We start from the raw sequence: 19,477 nt of genomic DNA, 5'->3' as shown, positions 1-19,477 counted from the left end.
AATCTGTCAACCAAAGGATCCAAACCACATTTTACCAACTTGTCAACAAGGATAGTATGTGGAACCTTATCAAAAGCCTTACTGAAATCAAAATAAATGATGTCTACAGCATTCCCCTGATCCAGCAAGATAGTAACTTTCTCAAAACAGCAGATCGGGTTAGTCTGACATGACTTGTTCTTGAGAAACCCATGCCAGCTATTAGTAATCACAGGCATCTTTTCTAAATGTTCCAGAACTGACTGTTTGATTATTTGTTCTAAAACTTTTCCAGGTATATGTCAAGCTGACGGGTTGATAGTTACCTGGATCCTCCTCCTTCCCCTTCTTGAAGATGGGGACAACATTTGCCTGCCTCCAGTCTTTTGGCACCTCACCTGTTCTCCAAGAATTCTGAAAAACAATGGCCAGAGGCTCAGAACTTACATTTGCAAGTTCTTTTAGTACTCTTGGGTGCAGTTTAACTGGCACTGAGGTCTAAGTTTCATTTAAAGAAACTAGGTGTTTATGTACTACCTCTATGCTGATTCTAGGCTGCAACTCCCTTCCCTCATCATATTTTCTGTTTTTGCCATGTTGAGCACCATTTCCCTTACAAAGAAAGACTGAGGAAAAGTAGGAATTGAGCAATTCTGCCCTCTCTTCATCACCTGTTACAATTTCACTTCCCTGTCCCCGCAAGCGACCTACCATGTCCTTGTTCTTTTTCTTACTTTGTATGTGAGAAAAGAACCCTTTTTTGTTGTTTTTAGCTTCGGCTTTCCTAATTCTTTCTCTACAATCACTGATTATTTGTTTGTATTCATCCTTGGTGATAATATCCTTCTTTCATTTCCTACATGAGTCTTTTTTATTTCTCAAGTCTTTAGATAAGATAAGTCTTTAGATAGCTGTTTATTGAGCTGCCTTGGCTTCTTTAGGCTTGTCCCTTTTTTTCTGGAGAGCCAGTTTGGTGTAGTGGTTAAGTGTGCGGACTCTTATCTGGGAGAACCGGGTTTGATTCCCCACTCCTCCACTTGCACCTGCTAGCATGGCCTTGGGTCAGCCATAGCTCTGGCAGAGGTTGTCCTTGAAAGGGCAGCTGCTGTGAGAGCCCTCTCCAGCCCCACCCACCTCACAGGGTGTTTGTTGTGGGGGAGGAAGGTAAAGGAGATTGTGAGCCGCTCTGAGACTCTTTGGAGTGGAGGGCGGGATATAAATCCAATATCTTCTTCTTCTTCTTCCTTCTCATAGGAATTGTTTGTGATTTTGCCTTCAATATTTTGCTTTTAAGAAACTCCCACCCCTCTTGAATTCCCCTCTTCTTAAGTATTTCTGACCATGCGATTTTACCCATCATCACTCTAAGTTTGTCAAAATTTGCTTTCTTGAAGTCCAATCCATATGTCTGACTATGTACTTGTCTCTTCCCCAAGACTGTAAATTCCAAAATCACATGGACACTACTACTCAGGGTGCTCACTATTTCCACCTCATCAACTAGTTCTTCTCTGTTGGTGAGAATCAAGTCCAAGATAGCAGATCCCCTTGTTTCCTTCTCCACTTTCTGGAAAATGAAGTTGTCAGCAAGACAAGTCAGCAATTTATTTGACCTTTCATTTTTAACAGCGTTAGACTTCCAATGGATGTCCAAGTAACTGAAATCTCCCATGACCACTGTCTCCCTTCTTTATGAGAACTTTGCTGTGTGTTGTAGGAGTATCTCATCTAATCCTCTGCCTGACTTGTTGGTCTACAGCAGATCCCCACCATAATACCAGTTATTTCTTACTCCTTTTATTTTTACCCAGAAATTCTCAAATGAACTGCCATGCTCAGATTCACAAATTTCCTCACAAGTATATACCTCCTTCACATATCAATGCTATGCTTCCACCCTTCCTTATATGTCAATTTTTTAAAAGTTGTACCCCTCAACCCTAATATTCCAATTGTGAGTATCATCTCACCATGTTTCAGTAATGCCTATTAGGTCATAGTTCCCTGTATTAGGACTTCCAGTTTCTCCTGCTTGTTTTCCATACTCTGCGAATTAGTGTAGAGTCATTGGAATTCATGTTTTATGCACACTGAGGTTTTTGTTTCCTTATGTATCTGCAAGTTAATGTTACCTAGCGTATGTGCCACTCCCTGCAAAACTTTAGTGTTCTTATCGGCATCATACTAGGCTCTGAATTATTGTCTCACTCCCCCATACCATTTAGTTTATAGTCCTCCTTATTAGGTTAGCAAGGCTCTTATCAAGCACCTTTTCCCCTACTTTCATGAGGTGCAAACCATCTCCCGATGTAAGAGCTTCAACTCTAAAGTGTAAGCTATGGTCCAAAAATCCATGGTTCAAAAATCCTTTCCTGATGACACCATCTATGTAGATAGTCATTTATTTGCAGTATTCTTCATTCCCATCCTAAGCCACTGTCATCTACAGAAAAAATTGATGAAAACTTAACCTGCACTCCCAGCTCCTTCACATTCTGACCCAGAGCCATATAGTCTCTTTTAATACATTCCAAGTTGTGCTGGGCAGTATCATTTGTTTCCACATATCAGCAAGAAAGAATAATAATCCATGGGCTTGACAAGTCTTCCTATCCTTTCTGCTTTCTGTCACATCCTGGATGTGTGTAGCCGATAGACAGCATACCTCTCAAGATGACAAGTCCAGTTGGCAAATTTTGGGCTCTACCCATCTGAGTAGGGAATCCCCAACATGCCTCTTCCTATATTGGGGAGTGGAAGCTCAAGTCTTTTCATCCACAGGGTCCTAAGAAACTTCCTTCAAGGTTCATGGAGGCTTTGTTCTAATGTTTCAGAATCAGTATCCATTAGGAGATCCTGGAACCAACTGCTTAGCAGCAGAGGCTTCTAACATCTCCTTATTTTTCTGCTCCTGCAGGTTACATTTTTCCACACAGCCTCCTCCTGTGCTGTGTTGTCCTCAATTTGCTGAGATATCTTTCCCTCTTCCTCCTGTTGTCCTCTTAAGAGCACTTCATGCATTCTATCCATGAAATCCTCATCTTCCCTTATACACTGTAGTGTGGACAATTGTGCCTCATGTCCCCATATCTTCTCCTCCAGTAGGGCTACCAACTTACACTTGTTGCAAGTGTGATTGCTGTTACCTCTGGGTAGAAATACAAACATCCCACAGACAGAGCTTTAAGAAAAATCTGTTACAGGAAATATGTATTATATGAATAATATTATAAGAAATCCCAATAAAAGTTAGATATGAGAAGCTATCATAAGGAAAAGATACAGCCACAAAGCAACACAGCTTTCCATGGTGTCCCACTGCTTCATATGCCATATAATGACTGATGCTACTTGCGCTATTGCAAAAATAAGCTGAAACACTCTTAAATCAGGTGTGATAAAAAAAAAAAAAGGAAATGCTGACAAATGGAAACAAACATAGTTACTTTGGAATAATTCATTCATACAAAGAGCACTTATTAACACTGCATGAAACATACCTGTGAATTGTGAGTCATGACTATATACAAGAAGAGGGCTGTAAGTATTTTTCCACCTGTGAAGGTGTTTATTTTTTAAAGGGAATCCATGATTATGAAAATGACTAGCTCTCTCTTTTCAAGAGACCACTTTACCTTCAAATATCTCACTACGTTATATATTTGTCATGTTAAAAAAACAAACAAGAAAAAACCTTTTGATTGCATGACCCCATCCTTAATCTGGGCAAGCAAACAGGGTCACAATGAACCCTAGAAACAACCTTCAGCAGGAATGGAAGGCTAGGCCTAAGAACTACCCTTTCATGAGCTATCTTCAAAAATTGGAGGGAGAGCGGGGGGTTCAAGTCCTCAAGCTCACTGACCCTCCTAGAATAAAGTAATGGCCACTAAAATAGACCTTCATGAAAAGCTCTCCCAAGGAACAAGAGCCAAGGGCTCAAAGGGCTTAAGCATTAGATGGGTCAAAACTACAGAAAGAGTCGTGGGATACCAGTGGGTCCACTCCCAAGGAGAACAAAGATTGAATAAGTCCTTCAGGACTGTCTTAGATATGACAGAAAACTGATTCCCCTTCAACAGCTATGTGATGGCATGAAGTGGCTGCAAAGTGGACTTTAATGGAGGAGAATGCCAAACTCTTGGCCCTTAGATATAGTAAGTGGCCAAATATCACTTCAAAGGAAGCCTGAGCAGAAGATATCCTCTTGGCCTGATACCATGAAAATTGAGTCCACTTATAAGATCTCCTAGTGACAGTGAGATCTCCTAGTGGCAAGTTGACAAGACTGCAAAATAACCTCATTCATTTCCTGTGTAAATATTAGGTCCTCTCTAGAGCCTCCCTGCTGTCAAATTGAGACAAACTACACCGTGATGCAGCACCCTATTGATGGTAATTAGATCTGGCTCTCTTGAAAAGAGGACTGGAGCTCAGTGCTTCTGTTTATGTCATCCATATTGTTGGAAGCTGTAATACAGAGGCTGACAAGGATGTTTACCTAGAATCAATTTTTGCTCTTTGGGGTCTCCCAGACTTAGACCTGGCCTGTACCCATTCAGGGGTAAAAAAAACGGTCACCACTGCAGAATCTAGTTTTACACCAATAAACAGAATCCTCTGAGAACGGATCAGATGGGATTTCTCTCAATTTACAAGGAGACCCAGGCTCCGACATTAACGCCAGGGAGTAGTGGGCTAGTAGATTCTCCCTAGAATCAGCTACCAGTAACCAATCATCCAGGTATCAAAATGTATGGTAGCCTTGCATAACAGAAGTGAGCAATCACAGGGACAGGACATTTCATAAATAGCCTTGGTGCCTTGGCCAGACCAAAGGGCAAAACTGTATACTAGAACACCTGGTTTCCACACAAAAAAAGAAGGAACTTGCGATGTTGAACATGAATAGAAATGTGAAAGTAAGCAATGAACCAGAAGTTAAACTTTAATACTTCCAAAACTAAGGGTAGGGAAACTATTTGCATATTTGACGCACATAAGAGAACATTTATCCATCAGGAACATGCATGAGAAAACCCCTTTGGGAGCCTGACAATCTTGACACCTCCTCAAAAGCCCCTTTCTTGAGCAAGACAGCCAGAGCGTCACATAATCCTGGCACTGTATTATTGATCACCTTGAGAGGTGAAAATCATGGGGTAATGTCCTTAAACTCTAACTTATAGCCTAACTTAACAATGGAAAGAACCCATTTGTGAGAAACAATGGCCACCCAGGCAGAATAAAATTGTACTAATCTGTCACCAAACTAGAAGTGCTATATAGTCGGAAGGACAGCTTCTGAGACTTACTGGTGGGATCTAGGTGGTGAGCCTGCCTAGATCTACTAAAGCCCTTATGCCTGGCATAACCCTGTTGAGGGGTGTACTGCTTAGGGAGATAGGCTAGAATATTGTACTGGTTGGGGCTTGAGATAGGCTAGAATAGTGATAGTCCCTGGAATAGGACTGCCAGTGTTGGTGCACAAAAGACCTCTGCTTAAATTGAGATGAGGTAGAATGTGACACTTCCAATGCTTTGGCCATCTGCTTGTTCCTTATTAGGGACAAAGTCTTGTCCTTTCTGGTTGAAAACACACTGAGCCGTCAAAGGGCACATCTTCAATCTTCTGCTTGGTTTCCAGGGGAAGAACAGTTAACCTTAACCAGGCATGCCTTTGGAGTATAATTAAACTCACTGTGCCTCAAAACTCAGAGTCAGCAGAATGGCGGCCTATATTAATCTGCAGTTTCAAAAGTTTAATAGCCTATGCATGGGGAGCCTTAGCAAGTGGACACTTGTCTTCAGGTAAAAGTACTCCAGGTATGGAAGCATCTTTTCCCAAAGGGAAAGTTGGTACTGAGACATTATGGTCTGATAACTGATGATCTTAAACCTCAATGTTGAGAATGAATAAAACTTACGTCCTAAGACATACAGTTTTCCACCCTCTCTGTCATTGGGTGCTGAATGGTAAGCCTGACCTCCCTTAGGCTGCATTTCTTCCATAACCAAAGAAGATGGAGGAGGATAAGTTGTCAGGTAATTTAAAAGTTCCTTCTTAATTCTATAGAAGTGCTCCACTCTCCTAGAAGTAGGTTATAGAGAAGAATCCAGAATTCTTGGATTAAGTCTTCAAAGCCCTCCAGAACTGGAAAGGCAATCATACCAAGGGATTCAGAATAAAGGTGGCTTAGGATCTTGTCTTTGGTTTGTGCTCCAAAGTAACAACTTTGATTTCCAGTGACTGGGCCACACAGAGCATTTGTTCTCCAAAAATATGAAGATCTTTGGTGGGTAGACACATGAAGGTTTACCCACCTTTTCATCTAGGCTTGGATTAGAAACAGTTTTGGATCCATCAGAAACCATGGCCCTGTCCTCTCCTTTTCCTCTAGCACAGACGAATGAGGTCCATGAGATACCATAGCCAAAGGAGGGTAGGAAGAGATCCAGTGCTGGTAATAGTACAAGCCCATACCCTATGGTTCAAAGCAAAGTTGTCATCCCACTCTGAAAGGCAGTAGGCAGGAAACATAAGGTAAGGCTGCGAAGACCAGTGCATGGAAGGATCTTACTGGGACCATAGAACTGTAGCTATCAGCTTGGGTTCAGTGAACCACAGAATTTGACCTGGTGGAAGGTCAGTCACTATTTCTGCTTTGGACATTGAGGCTTGAGGGAATTTTGAACTTGTTTCAGAATGCCTGCATCGGTTCTGGGGTACTGACAGGAATACACTGCTGCAACTCAGACTTGTGCTTTTCTTTGTTCTTAGATTTAACTTTAGGCTTCTTCACCAGAGATTCCGAAGACGAGTGGCAAGTGAGTGGTGATCTTGATCGAGAACAGATTGATTATGATAAGGAACTGGGAGGTGGATGAGAGAGTTGATTCTGAAGACACGAAGTTCAAGAACTTTTCTGGAACTCATGCAGACTTAGATGGAGGAGTCAAGGCTTTCTTCCCCAAAAAGCAACATTGAGCTTTGAAGCCTGATCTCCCCTAGCCTTGGAGGCAAAGAGTTGGCAGGCTTTAAATGTGAAGACATTTTCCATTGCCGAGACAGAACAGACAGAGGTTGTGTTCATCAGTTTTTGTCATCTTCACACTGCATTTATTGCATTTCTTAAATAAAGTGCTATGTGTCATAACTAAACAGCTTGGAGCAAAGACCACCCAACCAAATTGAGAGAAAATGCACATCCTGTGACTCACAAGTCAGGAAAGAATGCTAAGAACTTAATCTTTTGGTTGCAAAAAAGAAACTGAGGGTGGGGGCACTGGAGCATGGGAGTGCATGGCTCCTCGTGGGAAAGGAGTTTCCAGCTATGGCATGCAGTGCCCCTTCAGGCTTTAAGCCAGAAAACCTCTCTGTTTACTCATGCGCTTACTCATGCGCAGTCCCCATTTGGGACTGCAAAGAAGATTGATAATGAACTGCAGCAATATGATAAATAACACATGCCAGACACAAGTACTGCATGGAGAGAAATACAAGAGTACAATAACTAAGCAATTGGAAAACCTTTCAAGAACCAATGGAAAAAATAACACTGCCTAAGATTTCTGTAAGAGGAATTCAAAAGCAAGAAGTTTATATTGCCATAATATGCAGCTCTCTAACATAAATGATATAATGCTATGCTCCAAAGCAATGATGTCAATCACACATAAGTTTCATTCTCAATAATCATGGCAAGATATTCCTACCCAGTATTATCCACAAATTGTTTCTGCAGTTTTTAACAATATACCAGGAGAACTGTTCAGACGCCTAAGCTCATTGTACTTTGGCCTGTCAACAACAAAACACAAGAAACTGGAAGTGTGACAACCTTTTGACAAGTCATTGTATACTGACTCATTTGGAAAAGGTCTATTATAGTTAATTTCAATTTTCTTTTTAGAGTTTAAATAATTCAGAGTTTGATCACATAAATAAAGTGTCTGGATTGATGAAAGGAACAATCAATACAGTATATTAGGTTTGGAGAAAGATTATTTACAGACTCTGGATACATTGGAACTACATGTAGGCCAAAGGGGTTATCCGAAAGGTTCTTTCATGTGGACACCCAGTATAGATGGACTCTCTTTAATACTTCAATAATTACCAAATAGATTCCACTTCACAAAGAAACACAATGATCATTTAAAATAAAACATGTATTTATTAGTCAGATTTTTATCCCACCCTTCCCTGCATGCAGGCCTCACGGTTAAGAACACAGATAATACAATAAAAGCCTTTAACAGTTCTAAAAATTTGTTACACAATTAGATACACTGAGATGCCCCATAAGTTCAGGAGCATACTCCTATAAATCTGTAAAAGTGCCCATGATTAAGCAGGATAGTAGGTGATCATCCCCTATAGTTGCTGAACATACCAGGTCGGGGTAGGGTGGGGTAGAGCAAGAGAGACCATTGTCTCAACCAAAGGCCCGGTGGAACATCTCTGTTTTACAGGCCCTGCAAAACTGAAGCAGATCCCCCAGGGCCCTGATCTCACTAGGGAGAGTTTTCCACCAGGTCGAGGTTAAAGAGACATGCTTTGAGCCAGGGACCACCAGCAGCTGCTGTGCAAATGAGCGTAATGCTCTTCAAAGGACATAGCAGGATAGGCAGTCCTCTACATATGCAGGTCACAGACTGCTCAGGGCTTTGAATGTTAATACCATAACCTTGAAGTGGATTCAGTACTCCATGGAGCTAATGCAGCTGGTGGGAAAAGGAAAGGTCCCCTGTGCAAGCCCGGGTCGTTTCTGGCTCTGGGGTGATGTTGCTTTCACAACGTTTTCACAGCAGGGGTGGTTTGCCATTGCCTTCCCCAGTCATATACGCTTTCCCCCCAGCAAGCTGGGTACTCATTTTACCGGCCTCGGAAGGATGGAAGGCTGAGTCAACCTCGAGCGGGCTACCTAAAAACCCAGCTTCCACTGGGGATCGAACTCAGGTTGTGAGCAGAGCTTAGGACTGCAGTACTGCAGCTTCAACTCTCTGCACCACAGGGCTCTTGCAGCTGGTGGAGCACTGGTTAAATATGCAGTCTAAAAGGTGCTCCTGTAATCCATCCCTCCACAACTCAGGCACAGGACCTCCTCCATCTTTGATGGATTCAATTTCAGGTGGCACTGCTGCAACCAGCCAGCCATGGCTTCTAATGGCCTGACCAGAACCTCTGGGGTGGCATCCATCAACAGATATAGGTGGGTGTCATCAGCATACTGGTGACAACCCAGCCCGAACTTCCAGACCACCTGAGGAAGGGGATACATGTAGATGTTAACATAGGGGACAGCACACCAAAGGGTAGAGCAGTGAAACCCTCTCCTTAATCACTACCCTCTATTTTCATCTGTGGAGAAACAAGGCAAGCCACCTCAGCAAGGCGGTGGGCCATAAGGTCATAATTGATTGTGTCAAGTACTACTATTAGATCTAGTGATAACAGCAGTGCTGACCTGCCTTGGGTGAGATGTCTTCTGAGGTCATTCGTGAGGGTGACCATAGCTGTCTTCACCCCATAGCCAGGGTGGAAGCTTGACTGGAATGGGTTCAAAATAGAGCAGTCATCCAGGAAGGTCTGGAGCTGTTCTGCTACTGGTCTCTAACTACCTTACTGAGGAACGGGAGGTTCGATACCGGGTGGTATTTGGCAGGATCTCGAGGATCCAAAGATTGCTTTTTCAAGAGTGGTTTCACCACTGTCTCCTCCAAAGCCCCTGGAAAGGTCCCAGCACTCAGGGACAAATTAATAATCTCTCCCAGGGGGGCCCATATTCTGTCATCACCGGCCTTCACCAGCCATGACAGATACGGGTCAAGGGGGCAAGTGGTGTGCTTCACAGCATACAGGATCCTGTCCACTTTGTCCTGAGAGAGCTGACTGAAGTGGTCCAAAATGGGACCCGAAGATGGCCAAGGGGCCTCCAGTTCTCTTACTGTATCAATCATGGCCTGCAAGTCTTGGCGGAACAACAAAATTTTATCTGCAAGACAACATGTGAATACCTCACAGCTAATACCCAATTTACTATATTTTTGATTCCTTTGTGAAAGGGAAGTTAATGATATGATTATACTAACCGAGCTGGGTGAGAGCTTAAAGATACAATGGAAGCTGCATAGAATTCTCTCTTAGTGGCTTTCACTGCCATCTCACATGCTTTCATATATGTCCTATAAGATCTGTCATGAGTATGTCTGGCAATCAAAGCTCCCATTTCATCCTCCTTAGGTCCATGGTATACCAGGGGGGTTGTTTGAAACGGGAACAAAGGGGGCATGGGGGGGTGTCGATGGTTTCAGAGAGTTGGCACTGCCAATCCTCTACCAGTTCATCCAACAAATAACCAGGGGGCATCAGATGCTGGAGATCTACCTGGAAACCAACTGGATCCATTAGCCTCTGCAGACAAGCATAAATTCACTTGCAGCCTAAACAAGGAAGGGCTGGGATACCAACTCATGCCTTCAAGGCAAAAGTCATGCCTTCAAGGCATCCAGATCCACATCCATCCCCATTCCCAAAATCAGATCCAGTATGTGACCTGCTTGGTGTGTGGGAGATGACACAAACATTACCTTATCTGGCCTTCCATCGGCATCTTTTAATTGAATGTAAGGCTTTTTTCTAATTCGATTCAAATCCTCATGCAGGCCATCAAGAAGAAAGGCTAGTAGTTCTTGGCAATCTTGTTGCTGATACCCAGAAAACTGTGGTGCAAATCGTCCAACCTGTGTCTAGAAAAGACAACACAAGATTACAATGCTGACGTCATATGACTTGACGCAAACACCACATGGTATGTATTGACCTCTGGGTCAGAAGGTGAAGAAGCTGGGCGTACAGGTTGTGTTCTAGTCAGTGCTTCCTGTTGAAGGCCGTGGCTTAGGACGAGAAAGAAGAATAATTCAAATAAATGACTGGCTTCGTCAATAGTGTCGTCAGGAAAGATTCGGATTTCTGGACCATGGCTTACGCTTTCTAGATGGTGGTCTTCTATCGGGAGATGGTTTGCATCTTACGGCGGTAGGGAAAAGGCTAACCTAATAAGAAGGGCTTTAAACTATTGTATGGGGGAGCGAGACAATAATTCAAAGCCTCATATGATGCCAGAAACTGGGAATAAGAACATTAAAGATTTGCAGAGAGTGGCACATACACTAGGTAATGTTAACATGCAGGCTTGTACGTAAATGAAACCCTCGGGATGCATAAAACATGGATTCTGATGTCTCTACACTAATGCACAGAGTATGGGAAACAAACAGGAGAAACTGGAAGTCCTAATAAAGGAAGGAGACTATGACATAATAGGTCTTACTGAAACATGGTGGGATGACACTCACAACTGGAATATTAGGATTCAGGGGTACAACATTTAAAAGGGACAGGCAAATGAGAAAGGGTGGAGGCGTAGCAGTATATGTGAAGGAGGTATATACTTGTGAGGAAATATGTGAATCTGAACATGGTAGCTCAGTTGAGAGTCTCTGGGTAAAAATAAAAGGAGTAAGAAACAACAGTGATATTATTGTGGGGGTCTGCTATAGACCACCAAGTCAGGCAGAGGACTTGGATGAGATACTTCTACAGCTGATTGCAAAGTTCTCCAAGAGAAGGGATACAGTGATCATGGGAGATTTCAGTTACCCAGACATCTGTTGGAAGTCCAACTCTGCTAAAAATGAAAAGTCAAATAGATAGGAATCTATTTGACTTTTCATTTTTAGCAGAGTTGTCTTGCTGACAATTTCCTTTTCCAGAAAGTGAAGAAGGAAACAAGGGGATCTGCTATCTTGGATTTGATTCTCACCAACAAGGAAGAATTGATTGATTGAAGAAGTGGAAATAGTGGGCACCCTGGGCAGTAGTGACCATGTGATTTTGGAATTTACAGTCTTAGGGAAGGGAAAAGCTATGTGTAGTCAGAGTTACAGGTTGGTCTTCAGAAAGGGAAACTTTGATAAACTTAGTACTATGCTGGGTAAAATCCCATGGTCAGAAATACTTAAGAGGAAGGGGTTCAGGAGGGGTGGGAGTTTCTTAAAAGTGAAATACTGGAAGCGCAATCACAGACGATTCCTATGAGAAGAAAAATGGAAAAAGCCTAAAGAAGTCAAAGTGGCTCCATAAACAGCTCTCTAAAGACTTGAAAAATAAAAAAGACTCCTTTAGGAATTGGAAGGAGGGCCTTATAACAAAGGATGAATATAAACAAATCACCAGTGCGTGTAGAGAAAAAGTTAGGAAAGCTAAAGCTCAGTGTGAGCTTAGGCTGGCCAAAGGTACTAAAAACAACAAAAAAGGGTTCAGAGTAAGAAAAAGAGCAAGGACATTGTAGGCCCATTGCAAGGGCAAGAAAGTGAAATTGTAACAGGTAATGAAGAGAGGGCGGAACTGCTCAATTCCTACTTTTCCTCAGTCTTCTCTTCTGAGGGGAACGGTGCTCAACATGGCAAAAACAGAACATATAAGGAGGGTAAGAAGTTCCAACCTAGGATCAGCATAGGGGTAGTACATAAACACCCAGTTTCTTTAAATGAAACTAAGCCCTCAGGGCCAGATGAATTGCATCCAAGGGTTCTAAAAGAGCTTGAAGATGTAATTTCTGAGCTTCTGGCTATTATTTTTGAAAATTCTTGGAGAACAGGAGAGGTGCCGGAAGATTGGAGGCAGGTGAATGTTTTCCACATCTTCAAAAAGGGGAAAAAAGATGATCTGGGTAACTACCGACCTGTCAGCTTGACATCTATACCTGGAAAAATTTTAGAACAAATTATCAAACAGTCAGTCCTGGAACGTTTAGGAAGAATGGACATGATTACGAAGAGCCAGCATGGGTTTCTCAAGAACAAGTCATGTCAGACTAAACTGATCTCTTTTTTTTTGAGAAAGTAACCACTTTGCTGGATCAGGGCAATGCTGTAGATATTGTTTATCTTGATTTCTGTAAGGCTTTTGATAAGGTTCCACATACTATCTTTGTTGATAAGTTGGTAAAATGTGTTACCGTTAGGTGGATCTGTAACTGGTTGACAGATCACACCCAAAGAGTGCTTGTGAATGGTTCCTCATCCTCTTGGAGAGGAGTGACAATTGGAGTGCCTCAAGGATCTGTTTTGTTCAATATCTTTATCAATGATTTGGATGAAGGAATAGAGGGAATGCTTATTAAATTTGTCAATGATACTAAATTGGAAAGGGTTGCAAATGCAGAAGACAAGAGAAACAGGATACAGGATGACCTTGACAGGCTGGAAAACTGGGCTAAAACCAATAAAATTAATTTTAACAGGGATAAATGTAAAGTTCTGCATTTAGGTAGGAAAAATCCAATGCATGGTTACAGAATAAGGGAGACTTGTCTTAGCAGTAGTATGTGCGAAAAGGATCTAGGGTTCTTAGTGGATCATACGCTGAACATGAGTCAACAGTGTGATGCAGTGGCTAAAAAGGCAAATGCAATTTTGGGGTGTATCAACAGAAGTATCGTGTCCAGATCATGTGATGTGATGGTATCACTTTACCCTGCTCTGGTAAGACCTCATCTGGAGTATTGTGTTCAGTTTTGGGCACCACATTTTAAAAAGGATATAGATAAGCTGGAACGGGTCCAGAGGAGGGCGACAAAAATGGTGAGGGGTCTGGAGACAAAGTCCTATGAGGAAAGGTTGAAAGAGCTGGGGATGTTTAGTCTGGAGAGGAGGTGGATGAGAGGTGATATGATCACCATCTTCAAGTACTTGAAGGGATGTCATATAGAGGATGGTGTGGAATTGTTTTCTGTGGCCCCGGAAGGTAGGACCAGAACCAATGAAATTAAATCAAAAGTTTTCAGCTCAACATTAGGAAGAACTTCCTGACCGCTGGAGCGATTCCTTAGTGGAACAGGCTTTCTCAGAAGGTGGTGGGCTCTCCTTCCTTGGAGGTTTTTAAACAGAGGCTAGATAACCATCTGACAGCAATGAAGATCCTGTGAATTTAGGGGGAGGTGTTTGTGAGTTTCCTGCATTGTACAGGGGGTTGGACTAGATGACCCTAGAGCTCCCTTCCGACTCTATGATTCTATGATCCTTAGTAAGGGAAAAGAAACCTTTATTGAAAAATAAAAGCGAGAAGAAAATAAATATAAAATAAAGGAATATCATTAAAAAGATTAAGCAAGTCCTTTAAACACCACAAACATGCCAAATGATAGAAGGTGGGATCATAGGCTAGAGAAAATGCACAAGTATGAATCCTATCATTTCAGTCACTGCAGCCTGTGGCAGAATATGTCTGCACTGACCTGCAGCCCCCATTCCAACCTGCCCACCTAGGGCTTGCCAACTCCCTGGAGGGGCTTTACTTTTGAGTAGCTGCCATCACCATATAGGGATTTTCCACTGAAGGGTTCAGGACCCTCAGCTCCTCTTCCAAGCTCCGAGCCCTTGCCTCAGTGTCTCCCATTATCCCAGCACCTGGCTACCACAGGGACAGATTAATGCCTTGTGTACCCCTGGAGGAATAGCCAGTTGCCAACCACTTGCCGTCCCCTCTCTTGCGGATTCCTTTTAAAATAGTGTCTGAGACATGAGGGCCTAGGTGTTACAGCGTACCACTTCCAGAATCAAAAGTTTTAAGTATTTATTTAAAAGACAATGTTTACAAACATATTTTTAGCACCACACCAGAATGAAGCAAGGAAGAACAAAAGAAACTGGTAAAACACAAATCCTTTGTCCCTCTCTATAAAACATGCCCTAACTAAATGATAAATTAGGACAAGGTCTTTATCTTAGATGTCCTAGTTCTCCATTTCCCATTATCTTAACAATTGCTCCCAGCTCTCTGGGCCAGCTACATACCTGCTCCCCACCTCTGACAAGAAGTTTGTTCAGCTCAGCATTCCAAAAAATAAGAGAGATCACCTTCCCCTTTCAAGGCTGTTTTAAAAAATCTGTGAATCCTCCCCCTTTGACACCCCCTGCTCTAGGTTTCCTGCTAGCAGAAGGTGGGGTGAACTGGCCCATTCCATCATACTGTCTCTCCTGCTAGATTAACTGACATTCCTTAAGAGATGCATCTGGAAGGCTTCCTCCCCCCTCCTGCTTCTTAGCTCAGAGGGAAAAAATGGTTAAAACACACAGTCAATCCTGGCGACAAAGAAAGGACAAAGCATTTCTCCACACCTCCCCCTCTTAAGATTCCAGTGGAAGAAAAAGGGGTTGCATTTACCTGTAACCTTTTCTCATCAAGTGTTCTGTGCAGCACACATGGGGACTGCACTTCCACAGGCCTGACACGGAGAGGAGCTAGTGAGCTTTATTAAGAATTTTCTAGAGTCCCAAAGGTACATTCCCTCCCTTCAGTGTTCAGTGAACAATTTTTCATGCCTAACAATCACATAATGTGGGAGAGGTGCGCACTCATCCCTCAGTTCTCCCTTCATCATCATAAATAAGGATAAAACAGGCAATGAGAACCCCATAGCTAGGAAAGGAGGGAGGATGTGTGCCTGCAAAGAAGACCACTCAATGAACAAAGGTTACTGGTAACTGCAACCCCTTTTTCATCTTCATGGCTTCTGTGCAGTCGCACATGGGAAAATAGCGAGTTCACTTACCAAGGAGGAGGGTATGGGCTGTCTTAGAGGAATATTGATTGTAGCACCACTTTTCCCACAGCTGCCTCACTCCTGGAGTCAACATCTACTGAATAATGATGAACAAATGCTGAGGGTGTCAACCAGGTTGCTGCTTTGCATATGTCCTGGAGAGGCAGATTGGCTGTGAAGGCTGCTGATGAAGCTTGAGCCCTTGGGGAGTGAGCCGACAGAGTGAATGGGCAGGGTGTACCTGACTCAGTATATGCTGTTCTAATAGCCAAAACTATCCATCTGGATGAAGTCTGCATAGAGGCAGCTTTTCCTTTATCGCAGCCTCTGAAACAAACAGAGTCCTATCCTTCCTAAAGGATTATGTCTTGTTTTGATAAAAGAGGAGGACTCATCTTACATCTAATATGTGCATCATTCTTTCTGAAGTGGAAGTTAGGGCGGGAGAGAAAGTTGGAGGGTTTATTTCCTGACCCAAATGGAACCTGGAAACTACTATGGGGAGGAACTCTCAACACCACCTTATCTAAATGGAATTTCAGGAAGGGACAGTCACAGTAAAGTGCATTGATCTCACCTACCCAACTTGTATGAACGAAAAGACAGGTCACAAGTTGCCATTGGTTGAATGGTTTATCTATAAGTCTGGTCAACACTAGTAATAGGCTTCATTGAGGGATGGGGTGTAGAATGGGTGGGTATAAATCCAGTGAACCTTTAAGGAACTGTTTTGATTCCCCAACAGAAAAAACAGAACTACGGATTAACTCATGATAAGCTGAAATTGTAGCCAAATAGACCTTAACAGAAGAGGTTGATAGTCCTTCATCCTTCAGGGATAACAGATATTCAAATATCTGAAATAAACTACAAGTTTTAGGATGGAGACTATGTTCTCTAGCTCATGTACAGAAAAACTTAATGAAAGTTTCACATGCTGTCATAAGAAGCTCTGCAACTCGGCTTGTCAGTGAGATTTGGGAATGACAAACCACGTGGTGAGATGCAGGGATCTCAGATCCAGATTCTGATTTTGCCCTATTTGCAGTAGGTCAACCTCCAGCAGGAGGGTATGAAAGAGCCCTTTTGCAAGTTTCTATAACATCAGAAACCAGGCCCTCCTTGGCAACTAAAGTGTTATGAGTATGCATGTTGACCTCTCTGTGTTCTATTTGGCTATCACCTTTTGAGCATGCCAAAGGGGGGGGAAATGCATGGAACAAGTGTCCCTGCCATAAGAGCTGGAATGCATCTCTCAGAGAATTGCAACCAAGCACCGTCCTGGAACAAAATAGGGAACATTTTTTGTTTAACATAGTTGTAAGCAGGTCTACCTCTGGGGAACCCCACTCTTGGAAAACTGGGTAAAGGTAATGGTCTAAAATGCATCACTCGTTGGACCTTACATCTCCAATCAGACTGTCCACTAGAGTATTGCACTTTCCTGCTATATGAATAGCTGTAAGGTGCACTTTGTACTGGATTGTCCAAGTCCAGATCCATTTTGAAGAGACGTGATTTGATTTATATCCCACTCGATCTGGAGTTTCAGAATAGTTTACAATCTCCATTCTCTTCTCCACCCCACAACAGACACCCTGTGAAGTAGGTGGGGTTGAGACAGCACTTTCAAGAACTGCTCCTGAGAGAACAGCTGTGAAAGAACTTGTGATTGACGCAAGGTCATACCAGCAGCTGTATGTAGAGGAGTGGGGAATCAAAACTGGTTCTCCCAGATCAGAGTCCGTGCTCTTAACCCCTACACCAAACTGGCTCTGTGCCTCTGCTCATAACTGGATGGACCTTGTACCCCCTTCTTTTGTTAATGTAGACTTTTGTGGTGGTGATGTTTGTGGCCAGAGGAACATGATGACCTTGGAGTTTATAAAAGAATAATGAGTGTGTCTTAACACTCTGTGCTCTAAAACAGGGGTGGTCAACGGTAGCTCTCCAGATGTTTTTTGCCTACAACTCCCATCAGCCCCAGCCAGCATGGCCAATGGCTGGGGCTGATGGGAGTTGTAAGCAAAAAACATCTGGAGAGCTAACGTTGGCCACCCCTGCTCTAAAATATTAATGTGAAGCTGAGACCATAAGCCATTTGCTATGTGAGAGCCACAATGTGCTCCCCAATCTGTTAGTGATATATCTATAAAGACGTGAAACTCATGAGCATGGGTGTACCTTATAAAAGGTGTGAAAGTTCTGACCAGCATGCCAAGGACCAGATAACTGACCTGGGGTTGAGAGTTCCATTTAATCTACATCAGATTGGGGATGATATGTCCTAATAAACCAATTTTAAAGAGGCCTCATTAACAGTCTAGGATGTGAAGTGACTGCAGTATTAGAGGCCATGTACCCCAACGGCTTCTGAATCGTCTTGACCGACTGAAACCTACAAGTTCTGACTCTCTGGGCTAGGGCCTGAAATTGTTTCACTCTTGTAAAGATAAAAATGCTTTCCCCTTCTTGGAGTCTGGAACTACCTCTATGAATTCTATCATAGGTGAAGGGGTAAGGTTGGACTTTCCTCATTATTTAGGAGCCTAAGTTTGCATAGTGTTTGTAAAGTGAGATCTAAGGCAGACTGTACAATTTCAGATGATTCAGTGACAAAAAGCAAGCCATCTAAATACAGGTACAGTATACATCCCTGCTGTCTTAAATATGAGACTACAGGAAAAAAGGAAAGGTCCTCTGTGCAAGCACCAGTCATTTCTGACTCTGGGGTGATGTTGCTTTCACAACGTTTTCACGGCAGGCTTTTTACGAGGTGGTTTGCCATTGTCTTCCCCAGTCATCTACACTTGCCCCCCAGCAAGCTGGGTACTCATTTTACCGACCTCAGAAGGATGGAAGGCTGAGTCAACCTCGAGTGGGCTACCTGAAAACCCAGCTTCCGCCAAGGATCAAACTCAGGTCATGAGCAGAGCTTAGGACAGCAGTACTGCAGCTTTAACACTGCGCCATGGGGCTTTGTATGAGACAACAACAGACATACATTTCCTGAATACTCATGGCATTATGCTAACTCAAAAGGCAACACTGTAAGTGGTGCCCTCATGAATGAACCTAAGATGCTTTCTTCAGGCAACATGAATTGTAATACAGAAATATACATCTTTTAGATCAATAATGGCAAACTATAAATCATTCTCTAATAAAGGGATAATGACCTGTAATGAAAGCATCCTAAATTTAGGCACATGCAAGTATTTATTTAGTGCCCTAAAATGGGTCTTTTCCCACTGCTTTTTTATTCATTATAAAATAATTAGAATAAAATCCCCAGAGAATGGAACTTGGGTCAAACTCTGAGATTGTTCCTTTTTGAAGCAGGGAGGCCATCTCCTGGGTATGTACTGATGCAGAATGATTTGGTAGGATAGAAGTCAGATGGCAAGGATGTAACTCATAAAACAGAAATAATTTATTTTGAAACTGTTTCCCACTTATTATTCAGAGCAGGTCAGAGGTGTCAAACTCATTTGTTATGAGGGCCACATTGGACATACATGTCACTTTGTTGGGCCTGGCCATGAATACAATAAAATGTAACACAAGGTACCAGAGATATAAACTTTATAAAGGTGATTTCAGATGTCGAATGGCAATAGCAGGTGAATGATAATAGCAGTATTGATTGGATTAGGTGTGATATGCAGAGGGGTAATAAGTGTGGAGATACCAGCACTGATAATGAGACAGGAAACCTAGGTCTCAATTCCATCCAGGAAGGCTCAGTACAGGAGGATGCAAAGAATAAATGGACATAAGTCTTCTTCTGACATCAGAAACCAGAACATTCAGTTGCTGATCTAAGAGTAGTGGTACTCTCGCAAAGGAATTTCAAAGGGAGATTAGAAAGAGGGACTGCTGAACTG

At 42.6% G+C, this 19,477-nt stretch overlaps 1 protein-coding gene across 5 annotated transcripts in view; it reads right to left on the bottom strand.

The window, feature by feature from the left end:
- The window catches only part of USP15 (ubiquitin specific peptidase 15), a 126,022-nt gene that overhangs the window by 48,690 nt on the left and 57,855 nt on the right, over nucleotides 1–19,477 (bottom strand). For all 5 annotated transcript variants that reach the window (XM_060244972.1, XM_060244973.1, XM_060244976.1 and 2 more), the window contains one exon: nucleotides 10,573–10,731. In XM_060244972.1, coding sequence (XP_060100955.1) covers nucleotides 10,573–10,731 — 159 coding nt within the window. The remainder of the gene's footprint in view (nucleotides 1–10,572; nucleotides 10,732–19,477) is intronic.

Source organism: Heteronotia binoei, chromosome 8 (genome assembly GCF_032191835.1).
Source record: "Heteronotia binoei isolate CCM8104 ecotype False Entrance Well chromosome 8, APGP_CSIRO_Hbin_v1, whole genome shotgun sequence".
Classification (NCBI taxonomy): domain Eukaryota; kingdom Metazoa; phylum Chordata; class Lepidosauria; order Squamata; family Gekkonidae; genus Heteronotia; species Heteronotia binoei.
This window is presented reverse-complemented; position numbering and strand designations above follow the sequence as displayed.